General features: G+C 44.6%; 1 protein-coding gene across 2 annotated transcripts in view; it reads left to right on the forward strand.

Annotated features, from left to right (window-relative positions):
- The window catches only part of RFX4 (regulatory factor X4), a 171,418-nt gene that overhangs the window by 36,219 nt on the left and 107,799 nt on the right, over nucleotides 1-27,400 (forward strand). For both annotated transcript variants that reach the window (XM_004006695.6, XM_042247169.2), the window contains exon 3: nucleotides 8,128-8,188. In XM_004006695.6, coding sequence (XP_004006744.2) covers nucleotides 8,128-8,188 — 61 coding nt within the window. The remainder of the gene's footprint in view (nucleotides 1-8,127; nucleotides 8,189-27,400) is intronic.

A 27,400-nucleotide genomic window follows, 5' to 3' on the forward strand; every position in this document is an offset into this window, starting at 1 on the left:
TATAGCCAAGTCGCAGTGAACAACCTTGTGTCTGGTCATTTCCCATGTGTCCAGGAGTAGTGGCAGTATCTGTTCACAGAGGTGGGACTGCTGGATAAAGGACATGCAGGATTTCAGTGATTCTGTTAAATGTCTTTCCACACTGGGGGAGGTCATCATTTTGCATTCTCCCTGCAAGATAGGAGTCATCTGTTTCCCACAGCTTCACAGCAGAGTTTTGTGACTGTGGTTTGGATTTTTGCCAATCTGATAAGTGAGAAATGGCATTTTAGTGTACTGTTCATTTTCATTGGAATCGATTATCTTTTCACATTTCAGGAAGATTTGCATTTTCCACCGCTCATGTATCTTGGACTTTTTCTTTTTTGAATATTTATCTATTTAATTCTGGCTGTGCTGGGTCTTCGTCACTGCATGGGCCTTTTCTCTAGCCGTGGTGAGCAGGGGCCACCCTCTAGTTGCAGTGCTCAGGCTTCTCCCTGTGGCGGCTTCTCTCGTTGCCGAGCGCAGGCTCTAGAACTTGCAGGCTTCATTAGCTGCGGCTCCCAGGCTCCATGGGACAGGCTCGAGAATTGCGGCCCACGGGGTCAGCTGTTCCGTGGTATGTGGGATTTTCCCCCGTCAGGGACTGAACCTGTGTCTCCTGCACTGGCGGGCAGGTTCTTCAACTCTGAGCCACCAGGGAAGCCCTCCTTTTGGTTTTAGTGGAGCTCTTTCTAATAAAAGAGGAGGGCGGTGAGACTGTTGTCTGTGGTATGATTGCAAGTTTCCCAAGAGAGTACTTACGGTGCGGGGGTTTTTTCCCCACTTAGAGACTTTAGATTTTTCTCATGTGGTAAAATTTCTCAAAATTTCCTCGTATGACTTTGGGCTTTGTATCAACATTAGAAAGGCTCTTTCCTGCTCCAAGATTATGAAGGAATTTACCCAGAGGAGGTGAAAGGAAGCAGGTGTGGGGCCCCCTCTGAGCGGTGCTGCCAACATCACAGTCTTGTTTGGGACTTAGCCCCATTCCCACGGGGAGAAGGGTTTGCTGCCAGGGGCTGATGCCCATTGCCAAAGGCCTGGTCCAGGCACCCTGATCATCAGCTGGTGCTCTTTGCAGGGGCTGGAAGGGAAGTAGATAAGGGGGAACGAAATGTTTGGCAGCCCCATTTGTTCCCAACAGGTGAGGTCTGGCCAGGTGCAGCCTGATTAGTATAATGAAAGGAAATAGAATTAGAACTTTGAAGTGAAACTTGAGGCTTACATAAATTTGAACCTTTCCTGGGATTTGAAAAGAAGTAATTAATTTAGAAACGTTCTCCATCCATATTAAACGCTGCCACACCAGCTCTAAGCAAGAAATGTTCTAAAATAGAGTTCCCAAATATTGTGAATTCAGCCAGCATAGAGGCAGAAGACAAATGATTAGGTAGGTAGTATGTTCCCTAAAAGTCTTTAGTTCAGTTCTACAGGTTTGAAGGGAGAATGAGCCTCATGAGTGTTGGGGTTCAGGGATGTTGGGGTGTCCTTTAGCCTGGGTCCGTCTCCTGGCTCCACTGCTAAACTGTATGACTTAAGGTAAATCACTTCGCCTCTCTGAGCCTCAGTTTCTTCCTCTGTAAAAGGGGATAATAGTCATAATTAAACCTAACATTAACTAAGCACTAAGAAAGTATCAAGTATTTGATGTTTCACATTCATTAAATTATTCACTGTTTCAGGAAGCCATGAAAATTAAATGCAGTAATGTGAGGAGCTTTGCCCAGTACCTGGCATGTTATAAGACCCCAGTGAACATTCCCTGATGAAAGTGAAAGTGTTATTTTCTCAGTTGTGTTCAACTCTGCGACTCCATGGACTGTAGCCTGCCAGCTCCCCTGCCCATGGAGTTCTTCAGTAAAGAATATTGGATAGCCATTTGCTTCTGCAGGGGATCTTCACGACCCAAGGATCGAACCCATGTCTCACACGTTGCACACAGTATCTTTACCATCTGGGCCACCAGGAAAGCAGCACTGTGACTTTATATGCTTACTGCAATCGGATGGGTAGACTCAGCTTTCGATTGTGGTATTGTCTTAGCCATTTATTCATTCCACAAATACCTTCCATGTGTGGGTATTAGAAATGCCATGGTGACTGTTGTCTGTGCCCGCAGAGCTTACAAACCCCCAAGGCAGGTGCACTGGCCAGCATGTAGGGATCGCATCCTGTGACAAGGGACATAGGGACATGGCTTTACTGGGGACCAGCCAGGGTGCTATGTTATTACCCCCATTTTACAAATAAGGAAATTAAGGCACCAAAAGTTTGCTTGAGGTCACACAGCCAGCAAGTGACAGAGCCAGGATCTGAGCCTAGGAATTTGACTGCCAAGTTAATATTAGGACATAGATCCAGGAAGGGCAGCAGAGATGCTCCCCATTGGGAAATGGACCAGGATTCCCTGGATGGGGATATTAGGAATTAAAACTGCAAAGTAGGAGCAGCATGGAGGGGCAGAGAGAAGACCAGGCACTGGGCAGCATCTCAGTGGGAGGAATTTTAAGCCAATGTTGCTCTCCGGCTTTGGTAGGACGAGCGATGTGGGCCTGGAGGGTGGATGGCTCAGTGTGGGCTGTGAATGGCTCCAGGAACCTTGTTGGGCTAGAATTCTGCCTTAAGCATTTCTGCCTGTTAAAATGAAGAGGTACTTGGCAAGGCTGATTCCAAAAGTCTCTATCAACCACGGCTATGTTCATTTTTCTAAAACCCTCTTTGCCTAGCTGGCTCCTGCTGCTCCTTCAGATCCCAAGCCTGGGCTTATACCCCTACTCGGTGCTGCCGTAGCTTCTTGGGTCTGCCTTCTCAGCTCTTGCCCAAGACTTACATTTTATTGGCTGACAGTTTGAGCTCAAGAAAGTAGAGACCATGTCTGTTTTTTCTCTTCCTTTAGCCCCTGGTATGGGGCTGGAACATACTCAATAAACATTTGATGAAAGAGTGCATTCTCCAGCACTTCTGGGGAATTAGGATTGAGAGCCATCAGATAAGAGGGTGATGCCCGAGTGTAACACACACAGTCTTTGAGGAAAAGATGCTGGGAATGAAGTCCTCAGGGGTCTGGAGGGAAAGTGGCTGCAGAGGTTGGAGGCCTCTGTTTGATGACTGAGCCAAGGGTCCCTGTTGGCTCCAGGTAGTTCTTGTCTAAATGCTTTCAGTAGCTACCTCATGCCCATCACTGAGGGAAGTCCAGTCTCCATCCATGGGGTGCATGGCTTCCTACAAGTGTTTCAGTCAGTTCAGTGTCTCAGTCGTGTCGGACTCTGAGACCCCATGGACTGCAGCATGCCAGGGCTCCCTGTCCATCACCAACTGCCGGAGTTTACTCAAACTCATGTCCATCGAGTCGGTGATGCCATCCAACCATCTCATTCTCTGTTGTCCTCTTCTCCTCCCACCTTCAATCTTTCCCAGCATCAGGGTCTTTTCAAATGAGTCATTCCTTCGCATCAGGTGGCCAAAGTGTTTCAGCCTCATGCAAAGCTCCGTTTCCTTACTTATAAAAGAATATAAAACAACTCCTTAACACTGTTGGGAGGACCAAAATAAGATGGCAAATGAAAAGTGGGGTACAGTGCCTGGTTTAAGTACTTAGCTGGTGAATGCTATCAGTATTTTTACGATCCTCTTTTTAAATGTTTCTAGTATCTTTTTAATCATAGTTTGTGATATTTAATCCTCAAATAATCTTTGTGATGTCAGTTATGATTTTCAAGTTTTAGGGGGGAGCCCTCCAACTTGGATGAGTCAAGCAACTGCTTAGGCTCTCATAGAGTTGAGGACAAAGTTGGAACTCAAACCCATGTCTGCCTGCCTTCAAAGCCAATTCTCTTACCAGTGGTTGGTATTGGAAATGCGGCCTTAACAAAGTTTAGTTGGGGGAAAAAACCTGATACAATGGAGATAGATAACCCCTGAATGGGCTTCCCAGGTGGCTCAGTGGTAAAGAATCCGCCTGCTACAGCACGAGACACAGGAGATGAGGGTTTGACCCGTGTTTCAGGAAGATCCTCTGGAATAGGTAGTGGCAACCCACTCCAGTATTCTTGCCTGGAAAATTCCATGGACAGAGAAGCCTGGTGGGCTACAATCCATGGGGTTGCAAAGAGTCAGACAGGACTGTGCAACTGAGCATACATGCATCCCCTGAACGGGAAGCACTAGGTATAATCTTGGTATGGGGAAATTTTCTGGCTCCGGACAATGGGCCACTTGCCCTTCCCCTCCCCCATGCCTTTTTGCATTCTGCTTGCCCTCCCCCTACCCAGAGCACCCCCTCCCTCAGGATCCTCCTCTCAAAATCTGACCTGTCCCTGTAAGGGTGACTGAGAGAAACGGTGTACAAGCCAGGATGTGCTATGTGGCCCTCACTTACCTTAAGTTAGGAGTGTTGTGTGTGTGTGCACTTGGGTGTGAAAGAGAACACCAAAAACAGACTGGCGGTGTATAGGATGAAGAGTTGACAATAGTTTGTCCTATTGAGAGGCACTTAGGTTTCCAGAGATTTCCATTTTCCATGTATTTTCCAAATTTTAAAAAAAAGTTTAATTTTTGCAAACAGTAAACAAAGCTGTGTTTTAAATTCTGATCATCTCTTCAAGGTCAGCTCAAATGCCACTTCCTCTTTGGAGCTGTGCTGTCCCCTGCTGTGTATTTGCTGTGCAGGGTCCCTATTAGTGCGGTTGTGTTTGCCCCCCATAAATTTTCCCAAGCAGAGAGGCAGCCTCCCTTGCCTGCTTCTTGCACTAGATTTCAGCTGAACAGGAGAAGGCAATGGTGCCCCACTCCAGTACTCTTGCCTGGAAAATCCCATGGATGGAGGAGCCTGGTGGGCTGCAGCCCATGGGGTCACCAAGAGTCGGACATGACTGAGTGACTTCACTTTCACTTTTCACTTTCATGCATTGGAGAAGGAAATGGCAACCCACTCCAGTGTTCTTGCCTGGAGAATCCCAGGGACGGGGGAGCCTGGTGGGCTGCCATCTATGGGGTCACACAGAGTCGGATACAACTGAAGCGACTTAGCAGAGATGCTCCAAGGCCTCGGAGCCAGAGCAGCCCAGGGCAGCCTTCCACGCAGCCTCCTGCACTGGCGTTTCCCAGCTCTCAGCTCCAAGCTCTACTCTCTGGCTGTGGCTCTCACTTTGACGGCTTCTTTTATGGCAGGACGTGGGCTCGTGGGCTCAGCAGCTGTGGTGCGTGGGCTCAGTTGTCCCAAGGCACTTGGGATCTCAGTTCCCAGACCACAGATCGAACCAGCGTCCCCCTCATTGCGAGGCGATTCTTAACCACTGGACCACCAGGGAAGGCCCTGAGTTCCTTTCACTCAATCTTCCTTGGTACCTTTCAGGATAGGCATTATTATTGTTGTCGTCAGTTTAGAGACCAGAGATTGTCTTAAAGTTTGAAGGGGATTACCAGATGTCATAGCACTTCTCCAGCACCCTTGCACCCCTTCACCTCTTGACCAGGACCTTCAGCCACCTTGCTTCTCAGAAGGTGGCCTGATTTTTCAAGTCCCTGTAGTTTTATCCCCTTACCTTCACCACCCTACCCTTGACTTTATGTCACCTTCCTTGACATCTGGTTCCCATCTCTGGCCCAGTTCAGGGTTCAGCTTACTTGTGGTTTCTCCTAGGAAATCTCTCTTGATTGGCCCCGCTTTTTCATGCCATCTGGGTTGGTGGTATCCTCTCTGCCTACCCATATCGCATTATTTATCATTTCTTATTGAACCTGATTTCTCTCGCTGCTGTTTGTTTGTCTCTTTCCCCAACCAGACTCTAGGACAAGAGCTTAATTTCTTTATCCTCAGTGTCTAGTTGGCATACATTAGATATGTAATGAATTTTTGTTGAATTAATTAATAGGATCCCTTCAATAGCCCTTTAAAATGACAAGGTTTACAAGTGAAGAAAAAATAAAGCCCAGAGGTTGAGGGGTTTTCTCAATCATGGCCAGTAAGGTTTTGAATTGATTTTAGAATATAGATCTTTTGTGACTCACGTTGACTGATGTGCTGAAATTTTAAAAAGCAGAGAAAAAATGCCACCCACTCCAGTGTTCTTGGGCTTCCCTGGTGGCTCAGATGCTAAAGAATCTGCCTGCAATGTAGGAGACCTGGGTTCAGTTCCTGGATTGGGAAGATCCCCTTAAGAAGGGAAAGGCTACCCACTCCAGTATTCTGGCCTGGAGAATCCCATGGACTATATAGTCCATGGAGTTGCAGGGAGTCAGACACAACTGAGTAACTTTCACTTTCAGAGAAAAAATTCCTGCCAATCCTAGGGGAAACAAAAATGTAAATCATGAGCCAGTACAAGCTGGACAGAGATATATAGGATGTTTATATATTTTTCCTTATTTAAAAAATGCAGTTGCTGGTTTTTTTTTTTTTTAACATAGCCTTCCTTTCAATTATTTACTTAGTGTAATTCTTAGGAGTTGAGTTGTGGGACCAAGTGACTGAATATTTTAGATAGCTGTCAATATCAGTGCAAAATTACTCACAAATCTATTGTACCAGTTACCACTACCTTCAGAGAAATGTGACACTGTCAATTTGATTTGCAAATATTTTCTCGCATTCGGTAGGCTGCCTTTTTTTGTTGTTGCTGTTTCTCTTTGCTGTGCAGAAGATTTTTAGTTTGATGTATTCTCACTTGTCTATTTTGCTTTTGTTGCCTTTCCTTTGGTATCAAGTCCAAAAAAACCATTGCCAAGTCCTATGTCAAGGTGCTTATTGCCTATGTTTTCTTCTAGGACATTTATAGTTTTAGTTTTTACACTCAAGTCTTTCATTGATTTTGAGTTAACTTTTTATATGGTATAAGATAGTGGTCCAGTTTAATTCTTTTGCATATTGCTATCCGGTTTTCCCAATACCATTTATTGGAGAGATTGTCCTTTTGCCATTGTGTATTCTTGGCTCCTTTGTCACAAATTATTGACTGTGCATGTGAGTTTATTTCTGGGCCCTCTGTTCTGTTCCATTTCTCTGTGTCTGTTTTTATGCCAGTGTTCTACTGTTTTGATCACTATAACTTTGTAATTTAGTTTGAAATCAGGCATCCTTGCCTTCTTAAGTGGGATCTTCTTAAGCAAGATACTCAAGTCAGAGAGATGAATGTGGATATGTGTAGAAAAATAGTGTTGTACAGTTTGGATGGTTTTGGAGGCAGGGAAGTGAATAACCAATGAAAAGAGGTTTTATTAACTCAGAAAATTGTATTATCTCACCAAACAAAGATGCAGGGATTTTTAGGGTTGGTTGATGAGAGGCACAGCATGATATTCAGAATCCCCAGGTTTTCCCCCTTTTCCTCTCTGACTTCCTTGGCACTGAATTTGTCCTCTGACTGCTCTTTTCCCAGTTGAAAGTTTGCTACCTCACTCCAGTTATCATGTCCACTCACAGCCATGTTCAAACGTAGGTCAGAGCAGGGTATCTCTTCTGTTTCTTTCCCTTCCCCCTCCCCTTTCTCCCTCTTTTCTCCTTTCATTTCTTTTCTTTCCTTTTGTCCTTCCTCCATTCCTCCCTTTCTTTCTCCCTCCCTCTCTCTCTCTCTCCCTCCTTCTTTCAAAAGCATACTCCCCCCAACCCACCCCACCCCAGTTTTGGAGACCAGAAATTTGAAATCAAGGCCCTTTTTCCTTTTTGTTAGGAAAAAAATAACTTTCCCAAAAGCACCACAGGGCTCCCTCTTAATCTGATAGTCCAGATCACCATGTCACATGCCCCACCTAATCCATCAGGGGGTCAGAGGATAAAAAATTACCATGATAGATTTAAGTTAACCAACATTCATGTCTCTAGGATTTGGAGGAGTGCAGTCATACTATTCAGTGATGGAGATGGCTCTTCAAACTATAATGTATTATGTCAAATAAAAATACAAATTGATATAAGATTTGTCTGTAAAAGTCAGTTTCTCCTTTTTTTCATGTTAAAGTGTGATAAATCTCTTATGTTGAAAAAAGCCAAAATGCCGTTGCTCTCAAAGCATCAACATTTGAGGACAGTGTAGTCTTCTGAAACTTGAGAGAGCTGAAACGCCCGGGTGGTTTCCTACTGAAGTTCGCTCCTTCTTCTTTTAACAGATGAGGAAAAAGAAAATAACAGAGCATCCAAGCCCCACTCCACTCCTGCTACTCTGCAATGGTGAGTTCCCTTCTGAACAAGCTTTCCTTGATGCAAAGCTCATGTGACTGGTCTTCTTGCCAACAGCACAGCATATTAGTTGGAATGTCATAGCAACTTGACACCCAATAGCCCATATGCAATCAATTTAATTTGCAGGTGTGTAAAAAATACTCACCTTAGATATAGCCTGGAGATATACATTTTCATATTTATTTTATTTGGGAGTAGACTTATTTTCCCCACATTGAAACACTGACAAGGACTGGATTCCACATGGATGTTATCGACTTGAATAAAATCTATTATTTTAATAAATAATGTTGCAGCCAATTATAGAGGTATAGGTCTGTTCTCCCTTACCAATGACCCCTCAATAAATTAATAATTAATTGCAACTATTCTACAATTGGGGCTTCCCTGGGGACTCAGAGAGTAAAGAATCTGCCTGCAATGCAGGAGACGCAGGTTCGATCCCTGGGTTGGGAAGAGCCCCTGGAGAAGGAAAGGGAAACCCACTCCAGTAGTCTTGCCTGGGAAGTCCCATGGACAGAGGCACTTGGTGGGCTACAGTCCCTAGGGTCATGAAAGAGCTGGACATGACTGAGGGCCTAACACTTCATACTATAATTATTTTTTGACATTAGTAACATGAATACAAATTATCTACTCAAGTGGCTCTCCCCTTACTATTTGGAATTCCTGGACTTGATGTAACAGTTAATGATGTGGTTTAAGTGTTTGCAGTCATGTTTCATATGTACAGGTAAACTCCCCTCTAAGAGCTTGACTTACAAATTATGTTGTAGCTTTGAACACCAAGGCTACAGGAACACCTGACACTCACCCCTCAGAGGATTTTGTCAGTTACGGGCTATTACTGCTTCTAGCAGTGCAGCCCACAAAGGTGAAGGAAGTGAGGAATTAAGGGGAAGGAGAGAGAAAGGGATGAATCTACTGTGTGCCAGGCTACATGTTAGGCACTTTGTACAAGTGTCTCATTTCATTCTTACAATTCTGTCAAGTTAGTGTTGTTATGCCCATTTTACAGATGAGGAAAAGAAAGCTTAGGCAGTTAAATCATTTATCCAAAAATACACACAGCCATGAAGTGGCAGAGGCAGGAACCTGGCTGGATCACTTTAACTACAAAGCCTTTGCTTCAGAAAAAAGGAAGAGAAAAATCAGGAAAGATGGAGAGACCAGATCAGAAAAGGAAGCAGATGGGCTTTAATGAGCAAATCATATTAGATTCTTTTGACTTATCCACCCACAGGTGAGAGGAAAACAACATCGGGAGAAAGCATTCAGGAACGCAACTCAATCTTCTCCAACAAGAGTCTCAATAGTCAGCTTGTTTTGCTTCAAGGATAGCAAAGGTTGTTTTCAAGAGCTCCATTTTCAGTCTTTTGGCTTGTTTCCTTCAATTTGTCCCTACATTCCTTTTCTCACTGCATTTGCTGCTTTTTTACTTTATTTAAAACTCTACTTCCCTCTTCAAATCTCTCCCTATACCCTTCTGCCCAAATTATGGCCACACAGATTCCCTCAATGCCAGCACATTGAGTGAAGGATCAACATAAAAGACTTTGGGAGTGAGAGTTTCTAGAAACGCTAGAAATCAGCAGATACTCTTGGTTTAATCATCTGAACACATTGTACACTTCAGAGTGAAAAATTTGAAGGGGACTAGAAGAAAATCACCTTTTTCACATCTGTTTTCCTGTGATCTCCTGACATTTGCCTGGCAACAGAGAGGCTGTCGATAGTGTCATCTCTTACGTCAGACTGCATGCATGTGTGTTGAGCTGCTTCAGTCGTGTCCAACTCTTTGCAGCTCCATGGACTGCAGCCCGCCAGGCTCCTCTGTCCATGGGATTCTCCAGGCATGAATACTGTAGTGGGTTGCCATGCCCTTCTCTGGGGGATCTTCCTAATCCAGGGATCAAACCCTCATCTTTTACATATCCTTCATTAACAGGGGGTTCTTTACCACTAGCACCACTTGGGAAGACTGCCAGGAATTAACTCCCAGCTGTGCTTTTCCGTGTGACCTTGAGCAAGTTCCTTCACCTTTCTGTGCCTCAGTCTACTCACCTGTAAAATGGGGATGGCAGTAGTATTTTCCTCATAATGTAATCACAAAGAGTATGTACAGAGGGCTTGAACAGTGTCTGGAGAAGAGTGGGTGCTGGATAAACCTTAGCAGCCGTGGATCACTCAGCAGACATCTTCCTTCTGAGTCCTGGAATAGGGCTTCTCTCCTTCCTGTTATACTCAAAGTCAGTTCTCCCGCTGCACCTAAGTCTATACAAAATATTTATTTTTCTAAATAAAAGGTCCCATATGTCATTCCAGAAGAAATTTCATCTTGCAATTTACAAAGCCAGGCAGTGGATTCGTTTTTATGAAAAAAAAAATCTGTTTTCAGAGCCAAATCAGGTTTGAAAATTTGTAAAATTTAGTCTTATTATTATCAAGAGGCATCAGGTTGTTCAAACCTCAAATTTTCCTCCAATCCCCTTTATATTTTTAAGATAGAATTTCAGTCATTCACTAAATTAAGAAATATTAGCACCTACTGTTTGCTGGCCCCTATTCTAGGCTCTGAGAATGCAGTGGTGGGTAAGACAGACCAAGAATAGGGGCTGATGAAAGAAAAATTTGGATAACAATTTAAAAAATTATTAATGATAAATAAATAAACAAGGAATATATTAGATAGAGATAAGCACAGAGTGAAGAATTAGAATTGGCTGAGATAATAGTATCTCACAGGCTATTTTAGGTTGAATAGTGAGGGAAAGCTTCCTTGAGGCAGTGACATCTACGTGGACATTTATGTGACAAGAAGTCCTCACGACACCACGATAGTGTTAAAATCAGGGAAACGTTCTCAGTAGAGGGGACAGTGTGGGTCAGGCTCTCCCAGAGGCAGACCCTGAGCAGAAACATGCGTGCAGGTAGTTTATTAGGTGGGTGGTACCGCAAGGGTGTAAGGAGGGTTATTGGTCTGCAAGGGGGTTACGGCAGTGGCTTTGGTGATCCCACAGGGAGTTCTGAGCTGGGGTGACCCGTCAGAGATAAGCCCTTCAGAGACTAACTGAGGCGATGGATCTGGGCCTTTTTTCTTGCACCTCACTCATCACAGCAGGTAGGCAGTCCCCAGGAACAGGGCTAAATTGGGGTGAGACAGTTCCCTTCCAGTCCTGCTGAGGATGACTCCCCAGGAAAGCTTCAGCCTCAGCAGTCAATCTCTCAGCAGTGGGGAAGGACATTTCAGTCCTGAAAGGTAACCCAGGCATGCACCAATGCACCACGGCTTGTTCACTCTCTCCAGGGTGGGAGCTTCCTCAGGGCACTGCAGAAGGTGGTCTGTGTGATGGGAGCTTAGCCAGTAAGGAAGACAGTGACACTGATGAGATGGGATTAAGAGGCTGGGAGACTGTAAACAGCAGGGGAGAAGCAAGGGCATTTCTCTAAACTTAGGGACAGCAGTTGTTTAGTCTCTAAGTTGGGATCTGTTTGTGATCCCATGGACTGCAGCGCACCAGGCTTCCCTGTCCTTCATCACCTCCCAGAGCTTGCTCAAACTCATGTCCCTAGAGTCAGTGATGCCATCCAACCATCTTATCCTCTGTCATTCCCTTCTCCTCCTGCCTTCAATCTTTCCCAGGATCAGGGTCTTTTCCAGCGAGTTGGTTGTTCATATCAGGTGGCCAAACTACTGGAGTTTCAGCTTCAGCATCAGTCATGCCAATGAATATTCAGGATTGATTCCTTTAGGATTGACTGCTTTGATCTCCTTGCTATTCAAGGGACTCTCAAGAGTCTTCTCCAATAACACACAGTTCAAAAGCATCAGTTCTTTCAGCACTCAGCCTTCTTTATGCTCCAGCTCTCACATCCGTACATGACTACTGGAAAAACAATAGCTTTGACTATTTGGACATTTGTCAGCAAAGTGATGTCTCTGCTTTTTAATATGCTGTCTAGGTTGGTCATAGCTTTTCTTCCAAGGAGCAAGTGTTTTTTCATTTCATGGCTACAGTCACCGTCCACAGTGATTTTGGAACCCAAGAAAGTAAAGTCTGTCACTGTTTGCATTGTTTCCCCACCTATTTGCCACGAAGTGATGGGACAGTCATGCTCAAAACCGTGGTGGAGGATATGTGACCTCTTACATCGAGTTCCACATGAGTACATTGTTTTAGACTAGAGTTTCAGCATAAAACTGTCTCTCAGAAGGAACTGAAGATACCTTCCATTTTACAAGGGAAAATGGCATAATTTATACTAGGTCCCCTTTCTGCTCTGGCTGCCAAGAAGTCCAGAGCTAAATCTGGTGTATCTATACTTTTCAACCTCTTTCCTTAGTCTAATTTTCTTCTCCTTTTTCTTATTTTGTTAGGCTTTTGGAAGAGGGCAGGATGCAAATAAATTCAACAAATACTCATTTACATTTGAATTTTAAATTCTTTACACAAAATGTATTTCCTTATTGAAAAACAAAAACATCACAGATAAGGTTAAAGTCCTTTTTTCATGTAGTTCCTTCCCTAGTCCTCCAAAGCAACGCTGTTACCAGTGAGAAATATGTGTGTGTGTGTGCATACATGCATACACGTGTGTGTATATGTGTGTGTGTGTTTACTGTCCCTTACCTATGCATTTACATGCATATGTACTGATAGGACGGACTTTCCTGGCGGTTCAGATGGTAAAGAATCTGCTTCCATGCAGGAGATCCAGGTTCAATCCCCAGGGTCAGGAAGATCCGTTGGAGGAGAGTATGGCAACCCACTCCAGTATTCTTGCCTGGGAAATCCCATGGACAGAGGAGCCTGGTGGGCTACAGTCCATGCAGTCACAAAGAGTCTGACATGACTGAGCAACTAACACACATGTACTGATAGAAGTTTCTGCACTGTGTTTTTTATTTAGTATTTTCTCCTTTATAAAAGAATGCAGATATATAACACCAAAATTATAGTTAGTTCCACAACCTGTCACACTGTCTTGATGCATAGCTTGTTTTCTTCCTCAGCTTGCTTTTCTTCTGCATATCCTCAAGCTATAGCCAGATTAGTCCACAAAGAACAACCTCATTTTAATCACTAAGCAGTATTTCAGGTAAGACCAAGGCAGAATTCCTTTCACCGTTTCCCTCTTTTTTAAGAAAAGCATTTATTTGGCTGCATGGGGTCTTAGTTGAGGCAGGCAGTTTCTTCCCGAAGATTCTTCTGTTGCAGCTCGGGCTTAGTTGCCCTGGGGCATGTGGGATCTTAGTTCCCTGACCAGGGGTCAAACAGACACCCGCTGCACTGAAAGGCAGTCTTAACCACTGGACCACCAGGGAAGTCCTGACATTTCCCTCTTGACATGCATTTAGCTGTGTCCAGATCTCATTTTTGCCATTACATACAGAGCCCCAAAGAACATCTTCATACATCCCCTCACACACCTAACAGAAGTGTATCTTCTGCATGGGTATCAGGCAGTGGAAGTGCTGGACACACAGAAAATGTTAACAGGATTGCAAAATTGCCCACTGTAACAGTCTTACCATTTTATATACAGCCTCAGTGCAAAATGCTTTTTTTAAAAAAAGAGCGTTGCTCCATGACAGGACATCTCATCCTTTGGGGTATCTACATCCTTCACGTTGTCCCCTTTCTCTAGGGGTATTGGGCAGGCTCAGGAAGGGACCCTGGCCTCACCACCCAGGTGGTAGCTGCTGGCCTGACAGTGCCCAGCTCTGCCGGGATGCTTGGCTTGTTTCTGGGATTGGGTTAGGAGCCATCTGCTTCTCTTGCCTTCCTCAGCCTCGTCGCCAGCCCCCTCCCCATGTCCCCAGATACCATCTCCGCTCTAAGAACAAATAACGCAGCAGCCAAGCTGCTGAAAATAAGCAGAGTCACATGATCTGAAGGCAGCCCCCAGCAGAAAACAGGCAAATATTGTCAAATGCCTTCCGCCAAACACTTTCCAGCATCCTCGGTCATGAGGTTAGTCAAGCCCAACCCACTGGGGATGGTGAGCCCTGCTGGAATCCTGGCCACACAATAACCTCTATTCACAAGGAGGATTTTGGCCGGGGAAGCAGCCCGTTCCACTGTCCCGGCCGGCTTGCGGCCAGCACATGTCCTCCTCCCTCTCACACACCTCCCCTGTGGCCGGTGTCACTCGGAGCTTCTCTGTGCTGTCAGAGTGGAGACACTTTCTCATCTGCAGCTTCCGGGGAAAGGAAGGCCCTTCCCCAAGGAGGGGAATGGAAGACCACGCTGTCACTTGCATGGGAGACATTTTCCTTTCTTTTGAAAAATAATAATTAGGCTTGAATGATTGCTAGGCTTTCAATATCTCAAATCAATATGAAACAAGATAAATTTGGTGTTTCTCTTTAAAATATCTTCAGAGGCCAGAGATAGAAAATCAGACTGGATACTATTCCAATACTTTGGCCACCTGATGCAAAGAGGTGACTCATTGAAAAAGACCCTGATGCTGGGAAAGATTGAGGGAAGGAGGAGAAGGGGATGTCAGAGGATCAGATGGTTGGATGGCGTCACTGACTGAATGGACATGAGTTTGAGCAAGCTCTGGGAGATGGTGAAGGTTAGTGAAGCCTGGTGTGCAGCAGTCCATGGGGTCACAAAGAGTTGAACACAACTAAGCAACTGAACAACAACAAAGCATAACCTTATTTGCTTCCATAAGTTAGACCACCTCTTTCCAGAAAGAGAGGCTAAACATTCTTAGTTGTGAATGTAACCAGAAGTGATAGATAATGGCAGCATCTAGCCCATGTGACTTAGTCCTGCTAGAAACCTTCACCTAGAGATGGAGAAAGATAAGCAGAACAACATGAAGGGTATAAACATCTCAGAGAATGAGATGCTATATTGTAGAGCTGGGTTCTTACTTTTAGAAAATATTTTATGCTGTGGGTAAAGGTATAAAATGGTAAAGCCTTTTGAGTGGGCAATTTTGCAATCCTGCAAATTAAAAACATGTTGATATATGTGTCCACGCCTGGATACTGACATGGAGAGACACTTCCCCAGGTGTGCAAGGGAGCACATATGATGTTCTCTGCAGTCCTATTTGTAATGTGAGGTGGAGTTGAGTAGACAGGGACTAGATGGAAAGGGAAGATTGAAAAGGGTGGTTTATGGTAGAGGATGGTGCCAAAATCTTATCTGCTGCCAGTCGGGGCCACTAGCACTCTGACTGCCAAACCCTAGCCTAGGCCCCAACAGATGGGTTAGCAACAACACCGAACTTGCGACACTCACCTATTACACTGCCTAGTTTCTGTAAAAAAAAAAAAAAAAAAAGACTTGATTAATCAAAAAACGAACAGAGCAATTTTGATGCCAAACCATTGCTAATGCCAGGCTTTTCTGGAATACCAGTTTGGTAGCTTGTAGGAGAGAAACAAGATTTGGATTAGATTACTCCAGATTCCGGTCCACTTGAGTCATTACAATGGCAGAAATAAATCCCTGATTCAGTCCATGGCTGAGCACTGACCAAACTAAACAGGTTGAGCCAACACCCGTGATGTGCCAGGCTTGCCCCAGCTGATGTCACCAACCGAGCTCCTTGGATCCCATGAATACTTGTAGAGAAGGCCGGACTGTTACCCCTCTTTGAAGAGGAGGAAAACAAGGCAGAGGTTCCCAGTCTCACTCTACCCAAGTCGGGGAAATGCCTAACTCCTAAGAAGACCCTCAACCAAGGGGAGGCGGGGCCAGTCGAGGTCCCGGGAGAAATACCAGGGGCCCACCTGAACTCATATTTGTCTGAAGACAGTTTAAATGTTAGTCATTCAGTCATGTCTGACTCTTTGCAACCCCATGGACTGGAGCCCACCAGGTTCTTCTGATCATGGGATTTTTCTAGGCAAGAATACTGGAATGGGTTGCCGTTTCCTTCTCCAGGGGATCTTCCCAACCCAAGGATCAAACTCAGGTTTCCTGCATTGCAGGTGAATTCTTTACCATCTGAGACACCAGGGAAGGCCGTTTGTCTACCCAACAGCAAATCTTGGATTTAATTGTTTGTTTAATAAAATAGATTTGGTGGGTTTTTTGTTTTGTTTTGGCCTTTTGGGGAATCTGACTCAAGCCTACTCAGAGCCCACGTGAGCCACCATTTTGTACTTATTTATCATCTGGTGATCGTCCTTCCAACTCTTTGTAACCCCATGCAACGTAGTCCATGGACTTCTCCAGGCCAGAATACTAGAGTGGGTAGCCTTTCCCTTCTCCAGAGGATCTTCCAAACCCAGGTATTAAACCCAGGTCTCTAGCATTGCAGACAGATTCTTTACCAGCTGAGCCACAAGAAAGCTCCTTCCTCGGTGATCAATGCAAAGAAATAGAGGAAAACAATAGAACAGGAAAGACTAGAGATCTCATCAAGAAAATTAGAGATATCAAGGGAATATTTCATGAAAATATGGGCACAATAAAGGACAGAAATTGTATGGACCTAACAGAAGCAGAAGATATTAAGAAGAGGTGGCAAGAATACACAGAAGAACTGTACAAAAAAGATCTTTATGACTCAGATAATCACAATGGTGTGATCATTCACCTAGAGCCAGACATTCTGGAATGTGAAGAGAAGTGGGCCTTAGGAAGCATCACTACAAACGATGATAGTGGAGGTGATGGAATTCCAGTTGAGTTATTTCAAATCCTAAAAGATGATGCTGTGAAAGCGTTGCACTCAATATGTCAGCAAATTTGGAAAACTCAGCAGTGCCCACAGGACTGGAAAAGGTCAGTTTTCATTCTAATCCCAAAGGAAGGCAATGCCAAAGAATGCTCAAACTACCGCACAATTGCATTCATCTCACACGTTAGAAAGGAATGCTCAAAATTCTCCAAGCCAGGCTTCAACAATACGTGAACTGTGAACTTCTAGATGTTCAAGCTGGTTTTGGAAAAGGCAGAGGAACCAGAGATCAAATTGCCAACATCTGCTAGATCATCGAAAAAGGAAGAGAGTTCCAGAAAAACATCTATTTCTGCTTTATTGACTATGCCAAAGCCTTTGACTGTGTGGATCACAATCAACTGTGGAAAATTCTGAAAGAGATAGGAATACCAGACTACCTGACGTGCCTCTTGAGAAACCTATATGCAGGTCAGGAAGCAACAGTTAGAACTGGACATGGAACAACAGACTGATTCCAAATAGGGAAAAGGAGTACATCAAGGCTGTATATTGTCACCCTGCTTATTTAACTTCTATGCAGAGTACATCACATGAAATGCTGGGCTGGATGAAGCACAAGCTAGAATCAAGATTGCCGGGAGAAACATCAATCACCTCAGATATGCAGATGACACCACCCTTATGGCAGAAAGTGAAGAGGAACTAAAGAGCCTCTTGATGAAAGTGAAAGAGGAGAGTGAAAAAGTTGGCTTAAAGCTCAACATTCAGAAAACGAAGGTCATGGCATCCAGTCCCATGACTTCATGGGAAATAGATGGGGAAACAGTGGAAACAGTGACTGACTATTTTGGGAGGCTCCAAAATCATCACAGATGCTGATTGCAGCCATGAAATTAAAAGATGCTTACTCCTTGGAAGGAAAGTTATGACCAACCTAGACAGCAGATTAAAAAATAGAGACATTACTTTGTCAACAAAGGTCTGTCTCGTCAAGGCTATGGTTTTCCAGGAGTCATGTATGGATGTGAGAGTTGGGCTATAAAGAAAGCTGAGCGCCGAAGAATTGATGCTTTTGAACTGTGGTGTTGGAGAAGACTCTTGAGAGTCCCTTGGACTGCAAGGAGATCCAACCAGTCCATCCTAAAGGAGATCAGTCCTAGGTGTTCATTGGAAGGATTGATGTTGAAGCTGAAACTCCAGTACTTTGGCCACCTCATGCGAAGAGCTGACTAAAAGACCCTGATGCTGGGAAAGATTGAGGGCATGAAGAGAAGGAGATGACAGAGGATGAGATGGTTGTATGACATCACCGACTGAATGGACATGAGTTTGGGTAAACTCCAGGAGTTGATGATGGACAGGGAGCCCTGGCGTGCTAAGGTTCAATGGGGTCGCAAAGAGTCGGACACTAGTGAGCAACTGAACTGAACTGAACTGAACTGATCATCCTTCCTGGGTTCCCACCTGCCTTCTGAGAAACTGTCAGCTTCCTAAAAGCAGAGGTTGGATTTGTGTCTCCTTGTTTACTGCTGTATTCTCCAGTGCCTGGCACATAGCAGATGCTCAATAGGTAAACACTGACTCACTGAGCAGATGGATATGAGTCCCTAGCAGAGTGAGAGCTTTATAAGGGTTGCCCCTGAGTTCATACTCCAAGGCAGGCTTTCTCCCAGCCTTGTGATTTGAGGCAAGTCACTTAGCCTCCCATCTCTTCCTTTACATCCTGGGGATAATGTTACCCATTGAGGGAATGGCAACAGCAAGTATGAGCATCTCTGGTACAGAGTTGGCCCTTGAAAATATATGTAAATCAAATCTGTTAGTGTAAACAGGTTTCCCTTTGACCACCCAGGTGTTGCAGTTTTTGTAAAAAGTGTTTTGAGGGACTTTCCCTGGCTGTGAGGCATGTGGGATCTTAGGTCCCTGCTGCTTCTATTGCTGCTAAGTTGCTTCAGTCGTGTCCGACTCTGTGCGACCCCAGAGACAGCAGCCCACCAGGCTCCCCTGTCCCTGGGATTCTCTAGGCAAGAACACTGGAGTGGGTTGCCATTTCCTTCTCCAATGCATGAAAGTGAAGTCGCTCAGTTGTGTCCGACTCCTAGCGACCCCATGGACTGCAGCCTACCAGGCTCCTCTGTCCATGGGATTTTCCAGGCAAGAGTACTGGAGTGGGTTGCCATTGTCTTCTCCGACCAGGGATCAAACCTGCATTTGCTGGGGGTGCGGGTTTGATCCCTGGTCCAGGACCTAAGATCCCACATGCCTCAGAGCCAAAAAATAGACATAAAACAGAAACAATGTTGTAACAAACCCATTAAAGACTTTAAAAATAGTCCACATAAAAAATTGTTTTTAAGTTTTTTGTTTTTTGGATCTGTGCAAAAGCTTGCTTTTCTTCCCCCCATCCTCACTCCCTTTCTCTTCCTTCCATCCGCTGTGTTACTGACCATGTTCAGGGCACAGTGCTAGGAACCTCGCTGACTAAATAGGAATGTGCTTTGGTCCCAGTCTTGAAAGAGCTTTCAGTCTAAGATGTGAAGCATTACCTGAATATTCCACAATAACATAGTTACCCTCCATACCGATAGCTACCCTCCATTGAGTGATTGGTGTATACCAGCCGGAGGGCTGAGGGCTATGCATGGATTCTTGTTTTACCCTCACAGCAGCCTTGGGAGATGAGTATTGGGTACCACTCCCTTTATTTTCACAGATGAAGGAAGTGAGAATCTGAGAGTTCAGGTAACATACCTGAGACAGTAGTGCTTGTCAGTGATGGAGGAGAATTCAAGCCCAGTGATCCCTGATGTAACACTGCTTTCTCTCAGTGAAGCTGTTAGAGCCATGAGAAGATGGGAAGAGCTCTGGAAATCCCTAGGAGGCAGTGAGAGCTTTGGGAGCAGAGGACGCATCTCCTCAAGTAAAATGCTTTCTACAGACATAACTCAGCACTCTACTTATTATCGAATGAACGAATATGTGAATTTGTCAAGGAAGAAATTAGTGTTTAGCAGATGGGGCTGTGTGGGAATTAAACATGGCTTCATGGAAGAGAAATTTCAAGTGAGCATTGAAGAGTGAGGCCCCAAAGAGGGAGTCCCCTCCGGTGGTGGGAAGGCCAGGGAGGGTGTATAGGAGGGTGGAATGTGGCAAGGTGTGTTTGAGGAGTGGCAGACAGTCTAGGGGTCTAGAAGTGTCTATGTAGGGGAGTGAGGCCAGAGAAGCTGGAGATGGAGAAGTTGTTAGGGGTCAGAGAGAAGGAGCTGTGGGTGTCAAGGCAAGGAGTTTGGACTTGTATGAGAGATAGATAGGAGCCAACTGAGTGCTTAACTAGTGTATTTTTCCCACGTATTTTACAGTCGCAGAGCTCTCTGATAACCTCAGTATTAAATTATGATGTTTAGCAAGTTAAAAATAAAAGAATCCTGGCGTCTTTTTGTTGTTCAGTTATTAAGTTGTGTCCGGCTCTTTGTCACCCCATCTACTGCAGGACACCAGGCTTCCCTGTCCTCCGCTATCTCCCAGAGTTTGCTTAAACTCATGTCCAGTGAGTCGGTGATACCACCCAACCATGTCATCCTCTGTCATCCTGTTGTCGTTAATTTTGGTAAAATAGAAGAAAAAAGTTTCTGTCCCAGACACGTCTACAAGGACTTGAGAAGCAGAGGCTGGACTGAATGCCCATGTGCATATACAAGAAAAATAGGTTTAAAATGAGAGCAGAGGAAGAGATTATGCTACCAGCTGAGACATCTGCTCTTCATTGTAAAGTGCTAATATGAAGCTTCCAGCACGTGCCCCCAGATGCTGTGTGCTGAAACTTAGTGAGGAGGCCTTTTGACAATGTATACTGCAGATAATGACTTGTGTTGGCGAGTGGATTGAGGTCATTATCCCTCCATAATAGGATAGGCTCAATTCAAATATGATCAAGTTGTTAAATAGAAGATCAGAAAATGGAAGAAGTAGAATGTTTTTGTGATCATTAAAGAAAAAAAAAATCCAGGTATAATGGAGTATTGTTCACCATGCCAGACTAATGATGTCCTGTAGAAGTGAGGAGGAAAAGGGGAAATTTCATCAGATACGAAGAGATATAATTAACTGCCTTTCTTTATGCCATGCCTTGGGCAGGGAAGCTGGCATTCCAATTAGCAACTTCGGTACACGCAGTTTGCGAGGAGGTTTGGGGAACAGTGTCATGATGCTATTCCTGTAGAAACTCATCAAGCATCAAAGTTGCCCTTAACGCCAATTACATCTCTTCGCTCCTAGAGCTTATTAAAATGCTTCATAGTCATAAGCCACCTAGATACCTTGAGGCGAAGAAGCTCCAGTAAGAGAAATGAAACATGGATAAGAATGTGGTTATTTTAGAAGGCTGTGGTCTTTGGTAGGTGGCTGCTTCGTTAGCTTAGCCTCTGTGAACCATGACTGACACCCATATGATTCAAACTGCTTGTCGTAGCTATGGTCTCAGTTAATGACATGTTATTTTAAACTTGATCTCATATTTAATCCTGATTCCATGAGTGACCAGATTTAGTGAGCAAACAAGCCACACAAACAACAAACAGAAATTGAGGCACAGGGGCTTAGGTCTTCCCGGGTGGCTTAGAGGTAAAGAATCCCCTTGCAATGCAGGAGACACAGGAAACAAGGGTTTGATCCCTGGGTTGGGAAGATCCCCTGGAAAAGGGAATGGCAGTCCACTCCAGTATTCTTGCCTGGAGAATCCCATAGACAGAGAAGCCTGGTATAGTCCATAGGATCGCAGAGTCGGACACGACTGAAGCAATTTAGCGCAGGGGGTTAAGTAAAGTAACCAGTGAGTGGGGGAGCAGAAATTTACCTGGGAGCCCATGCCCTTGAGCACCACATTTGGAAGCATTATCCTTCCCACCACCCCCCCATAATTTGCCTTGTTGGCATTTATTAATCATGGGAATGGAGCCCCCTTCCACCCATTCAGCTCAGTTAAACCTGAGGGCTTCCCAAGGTGCTCCCACCCTCCTCACATCTGGCATGAGACCCACACCCTATGTATTATCTCTGCCCCTTCAGCCACTCCTTCAGTCCACACGCCATCATTTCCTGCCCCAACTATTAAAGTCACTCCATCCTGATCTCATTTGTTCATTCATTCATTTGACAGGAACTAGTGTTAGCCACTTGGAGAAGGCAATGGCAACCCACTCCAGTACTCTTGCCTGGAAAATCCCATGGACGGAGGAGCCTGGAAGGCTGCAGTCCATGGGATCGCTGAGGGTCGGACACTACTGAATGATTTCCCGTTCACTTTTCACTTTCCTGCATTGGAGAAGGAAATGGCAGCCCACTCCAGTGTTCTTGCCTGGAGAATCCCAGGGACGGGGGAGCCTGGTGGGCTGCCATCTATGCGGTCACACAGAGTTGGACACGACTGAAGTGACTTAGCAGTGTTAGCCACTATGTGCCAGGCTTCATTAGTCCCCCTTGTCCAACCATCATGCAGGTACTAGGTGAGTTTTCCAGAGAATAAATTCCATCATGGCACTCCCATGCTTTGAAAAGTTAAGCTTCCTGTAATTTTAAAGATCATATGCTTTTTATAAGATGAATTCCAAATGGTTTAAAGCACATGTTTGTTGAATGTGTCTATGGATTTTTCTTGCCAAAATTAATTTTAGGAAATCATTAGCAAAGATAAGCAAAAAGTGGTATTTCCCTGCTCTGGGTAGCTGGCTATGCACTGGTTATGGGCAAGGTTCCAACTGCCCAGGTTGTTCTTGTGTGTGCATTAGACTGGAAAATGTCCCACAGCACAGTGGCCAAAAGAGTTAGAGTAAAGTTTTCTAAGGAACTCCCTTAGTGGAAATCTCAACAGTCCCAGATGAAAATTATGAGACCTGATTGAGTTGTTGTCTTTATTTTTTTAACATTCTTTTATACTCAATCTATTGCTGGCAAATACAACATACTAAATTTTCAATTAATGGTAGTTACTGTTGTTGATTACCTTTTAAATTGAAGTATAGTTGATTTACAATATTGTGTCAGTTTCTGGTATACAGCAAAGTAATTCAGTTGAACATATATATTTGTTTTCATATTCTTTTTTATTATAGTTGATTATAGGATATTGAATATAGTTCCCTGTAATATACAGTAAGGCCTTGTTGTTCATATGTTTTATGTATAATAGTTGGTATCTGTTAATCGCAAACTCCTAATTTATCCCTCCCCCACCCCGTTTCCCCTTGGTAACCATAAAATTGTTTTCCATGCCTGTGAGTCTGTTTCTGCTTTGTGAATAAGTTCATTTGTATCATATTTTAGATTCCACATAAGTGATATGGTATTAGTCTTTTTCTGACTTACTTTACTTAGTATAATATTATAATCTCTAGGTCCATCCATGTTGCTGCAAATGGCATTATGTCACTCTTTTTTATAGCTGAGTAGTATTCCATTGTATTTGATAACATTATTATTATTCCTACAACATCCTAGAAACACCTGGGACTTCCTGCCTCTGAATATTTTTTTTTCAGTTCTCTCAGTACCACTCCATTGCCTTCTGAAAATAACACTATCACAGTAACTTATTTTAAAAAATATTTATTTCATTTTTTGGCTGTGCTGGGTCTTTGTTGCCACTCCCGGGCTTTCTTTAGTTGTGGCAAGTGAGGGATATTCTGTAGTTGCTGCATGAGGGCTTGTCATTTCGGCGGCTTCTCATGTTGCAGAGCACGGGCTCTGGGCCATGTGGACTTCAATAGTGGTGGCCCGTGGGCTCAGTAGTTGCAGCTCAAGGGCTCCAGAGAATAGGCTCGTTAGTTGTGGTGCACATTTGCCCTGTGGCAAGTGGATTTTCCTGGACCTGGGATCAAACTGGTATCCTTTGCATTGCAAGGTGTATTCTTAGCCACTGGACTATGAAGGAAGCCCTGACCCTTGAGGTTTTATTTTCTCTGTTTCATGCCCAGATGTTGGAGGTCCATGCTTGGAGCAGGTACTTAAGCAAGTCACCAAGGATACAGGCTTCCTCTTGCTTCTTGCACCCCAGTCTTTGTCCTGTGGCTTTTATCCTCAAAGTGGCTGGTCTGCATCCGGGTTCTGCTTTTGGCTGTGGGCATCTGTGAGCAGCCACTGAGGGTTCACCAGCACAGCTCCACAGTAGAGCTGGTTGCCTCTTACTGACGGCATACCCTGCCCACGGCTGGCTGCGCTCTTGCACTTGGTCCCATTCACCCTGATAGCTCAATTGGTAAAGAATCCGCCTGCAATGCAGGCAACCCCGGTTCAATTCCTAGGTTGGGAAGATCCCCTGGAGAAGGGAAAGACTACCCACTCCAGTATTCTGGCCTGGAGAATTCCATGGACTGTATAGTCCATGGGGTTGCAAAGAGTTGGACACAACTGAGCGACTTTCACTTCACCATGTGGCTGCTACTGGTATCATCTGCCCTGGTGTACTTCCTTGCCCAAAGTCCAAGGTCTTGGGTGCTCCCAGAGGGCCTGATGGCAGAGGGATTGTCTCTCGAAGCAACACCATTTTCATAGAAACTCTTCAACTCTAGAGGTTGCTAACTCTTATGCCAAGCCATATTCTCCTATGTGGCATTCAAGGATTCTCCGTGCTCCCACAGTTCTCTCCTTGTAGATACTGCTTCACACACCCCACTCTCCACTCAGACCAGTGTCTCCATCATCCAAAGCTTGTGCCACATTGGTCTCTTATCCTTGCTGTTCTCCTTGCCTGGAACCCCCTCCATCTACCATGGCAGAATGCCACAGTGGCTCAGAGTGTGAAAAACTCTCCCGTTTACTAGCTGCATGACCATACGCAAATGAATTTCACCCTCTGAGCCTCAGTTTCCTCATCTAAAATATGGGCATAGCACTTCCATCATATGGTTATTGAGAGATAATCCATACCCAGCGCCTGGCGCCTAATAAGAGCACAACAGATGATACTGTTTTTGTTATTGTTACAAAGATGGAACCATAATCATCTGTTCCCATTTTCACGGTAATTTCTGTTTTCCTACCTTCCTCTGCACCTGTGGTTGGGAATTTGTAGTACTTCAATATTCTTATTTCTGTGTGTTATTCTCCCTCAAATAAACTGCAAAGTAAACTAGGGCATAGATTGTGTCTTATGTCAACACAGGAGCCTACAGGAGGCAGACAGGGAACAGAAAATAGATTGAGTGTAAGAAAAATAGTGAGGAGGGAGGATTCTGGCCAACCCCAGGGTGCATGTAACTCTGGCCAATTGTTGTCATGCGGGAATATGGGCCGAATGCTGCCAGATCTCAGCCTTTTCAAAAGAAGCCAGAAATCCAGCTTCTTATGTGAAATGTCCTGAATTTTAAAAGTTGGGCCAACACTGTTCAAGCCAAACAAAGAATGTTTGTGAGACCCCACTTTGTGAAAGCTGCATTTTTCAGATGATCCCCACGAGTTTGTGCATAAGCTGGTTGTTTGGACCTTTGAACTTCACTTTTCTAGGGAGATGATACTGTGAATGGCATTTAGGGGTCCATTAAAAGGCTGATCCCCATTCACACCAGCCCCAAGGCTCAAGATAGAGCCTAATCTAATCTCTAAGTAAAACCTAATCTCTAAGTGAAACCATTTTTTCCACAGGGTGACACCCTTTGAGTTCCGATTCGTGATGCTGGGGACACACAGAATGTAAGCCCTTTCAGGACAGGGCCTTTGCTTTGTTCACCACCTATTCCTTAAAGTCTAGAACACTGGCACTCAGATATAGTTGTTGAGTTGAAGATGACCTGTATCTTTATCTGTCTATGCTATGTGCTGTGTTAAGTCACTTTAGTCATGTCTGACTCTTGGTGATCCATGGACTCTAGCCCACTAGGCTCCTCTGTCCATGGGGATGCTCCAGGCATGGATACTGGAGTGGTTAGCCATGCCCTTCTCCAGGGAATTTTCCCAACCCAGGGATCAAGCCCACATCTCTTACGTCTTCACATTGGCAGGTGGGTTCTTTATCACTAGTGCCATCTAAGAAGCCCCTTTATCCACTGTCCACCATTCATCAGTTCTCCAAGTACAAACAAGGACCACCCTGTGCCCCACGGCATCCCCAGCACCTGGTGGGCGATAAGAGAGCAATAAATATTTGCTGAAGGAATGTATGACTAAAACAATCTATCCAACAAACATTTACTGAGCACCTGCTGTGTACCCAGAGGTCTGCTGGACTTTAAAAACGCAGAAGTGAATCAGACACCACCCCGGCCTCATGGAATTAGGTTGCCTAGAAGGGATTGCATCAACTATTTCCTGGAACACTTCTAAAAATTGTCAGGCGTTACTCAGCGTTCCCCTTCCCGGAGGAAGGAGGAGTGGGTGAGATGACCTGGGACCGGTCGGTCAGCACAGGCGTCTTCACTCTTCCGAGCGTCCCTTGGGTTGTTTGGCTGTCTGCGTCATCCACGCACTTGGAATATGAAATGACTGAGCCGATTTTCTCTCAACCACATGTTGCAATGAGCCAAAGGACTACTGCCCTTTCAAGTGGGCACCTTGGGAGGCCGTGTCCTCATTCCTCTTCAGTTACGACAGCACTGAACCACTTCTTTGGCAAGTGCCCTCAGAGAAAGTTAGAAGCCACTTGAGGACATTTGTTTCATTGCTTTAGCATCATGCCTTATTTCTGACCCCCTAGAAAAAATCATTGGGAGAAAAGGGTATTCCAGTCACTTAAGCCCTCAAACTTGGTTCCAAATGACTTGGGATTGTTTCCTAAAATTCAATTCACCATCAAAGGAAAAATGTTTTCTGTTGGTGAGTTTATTGAACAGTGTGTGCCTCATGCTCTGGTGGCAGCAGGGCCCAAAGAGAAGTCCCCAAACTGTCATGTGCCCTGGCAGTTTTGTTGAAAAAGAGGTTTAACCTTCCAGTGTGTCCATGACAAAGGAGGCTGTTTCTTTTGGATGTTCACATTCTCCTTTTTTTATTTCAATAGTGAAAACTTTTATATTTAGACTTAGCCAACTGGACTCAGTTTAGATGATCCCAATTTTGTTTTCAGTATCCAAAGTATCACAGTCAGGAGCTGGTCAAATATATGCCTTTTCCTCTCCATCAGGTCTGATCAAGGTGTGACCTCAGCCGCATAAATGTCATAGAGCTTCTTCACAGGCTGTTTTTTTTTTTTTTTTAACTTTTTATTTTGTACTGAAAAGTGAAACTGTTAGTCACTCAGTGGTATCTGACTCTCTGCAATCCCATGGACTGTAGCCCTTCAGGCTCCTCTGTCCGTGGAATTCTCCAGGCAAGAATACTGGAGTGAGTTGCCATTCCCTTCTCCAGGGTATCTTCTTGACCCAGGGATTGAACCTGGGTGTTCTGCATTGCAGGCAGATTCTTCACCTTCTGAGCCACTAGGGAAGCCCCATTGGGGAATAGCAAATTAACAAACAATGTTGTGATAGTTTCCAGTGAAAGTGAAGGGACTCAGCCATACATATACGTCTATCCATTCTCCTCCCAAAGAAAGGCAATGCCAATGAATGTTCAAACTAC

The sequence above is a fragment of the Ovis aries genome, chromosome 3, assembly GCF_016772045.2.
Source record: "Ovis aries strain OAR_USU_Benz2616 breed Rambouillet chromosome 3, ARS-UI_Ramb_v3.0, whole genome shotgun sequence".
Taxonomy (NCBI): domain Eukaryota; kingdom Metazoa; phylum Chordata; class Mammalia; order Artiodactyla; family Bovidae; genus Ovis; species Ovis aries.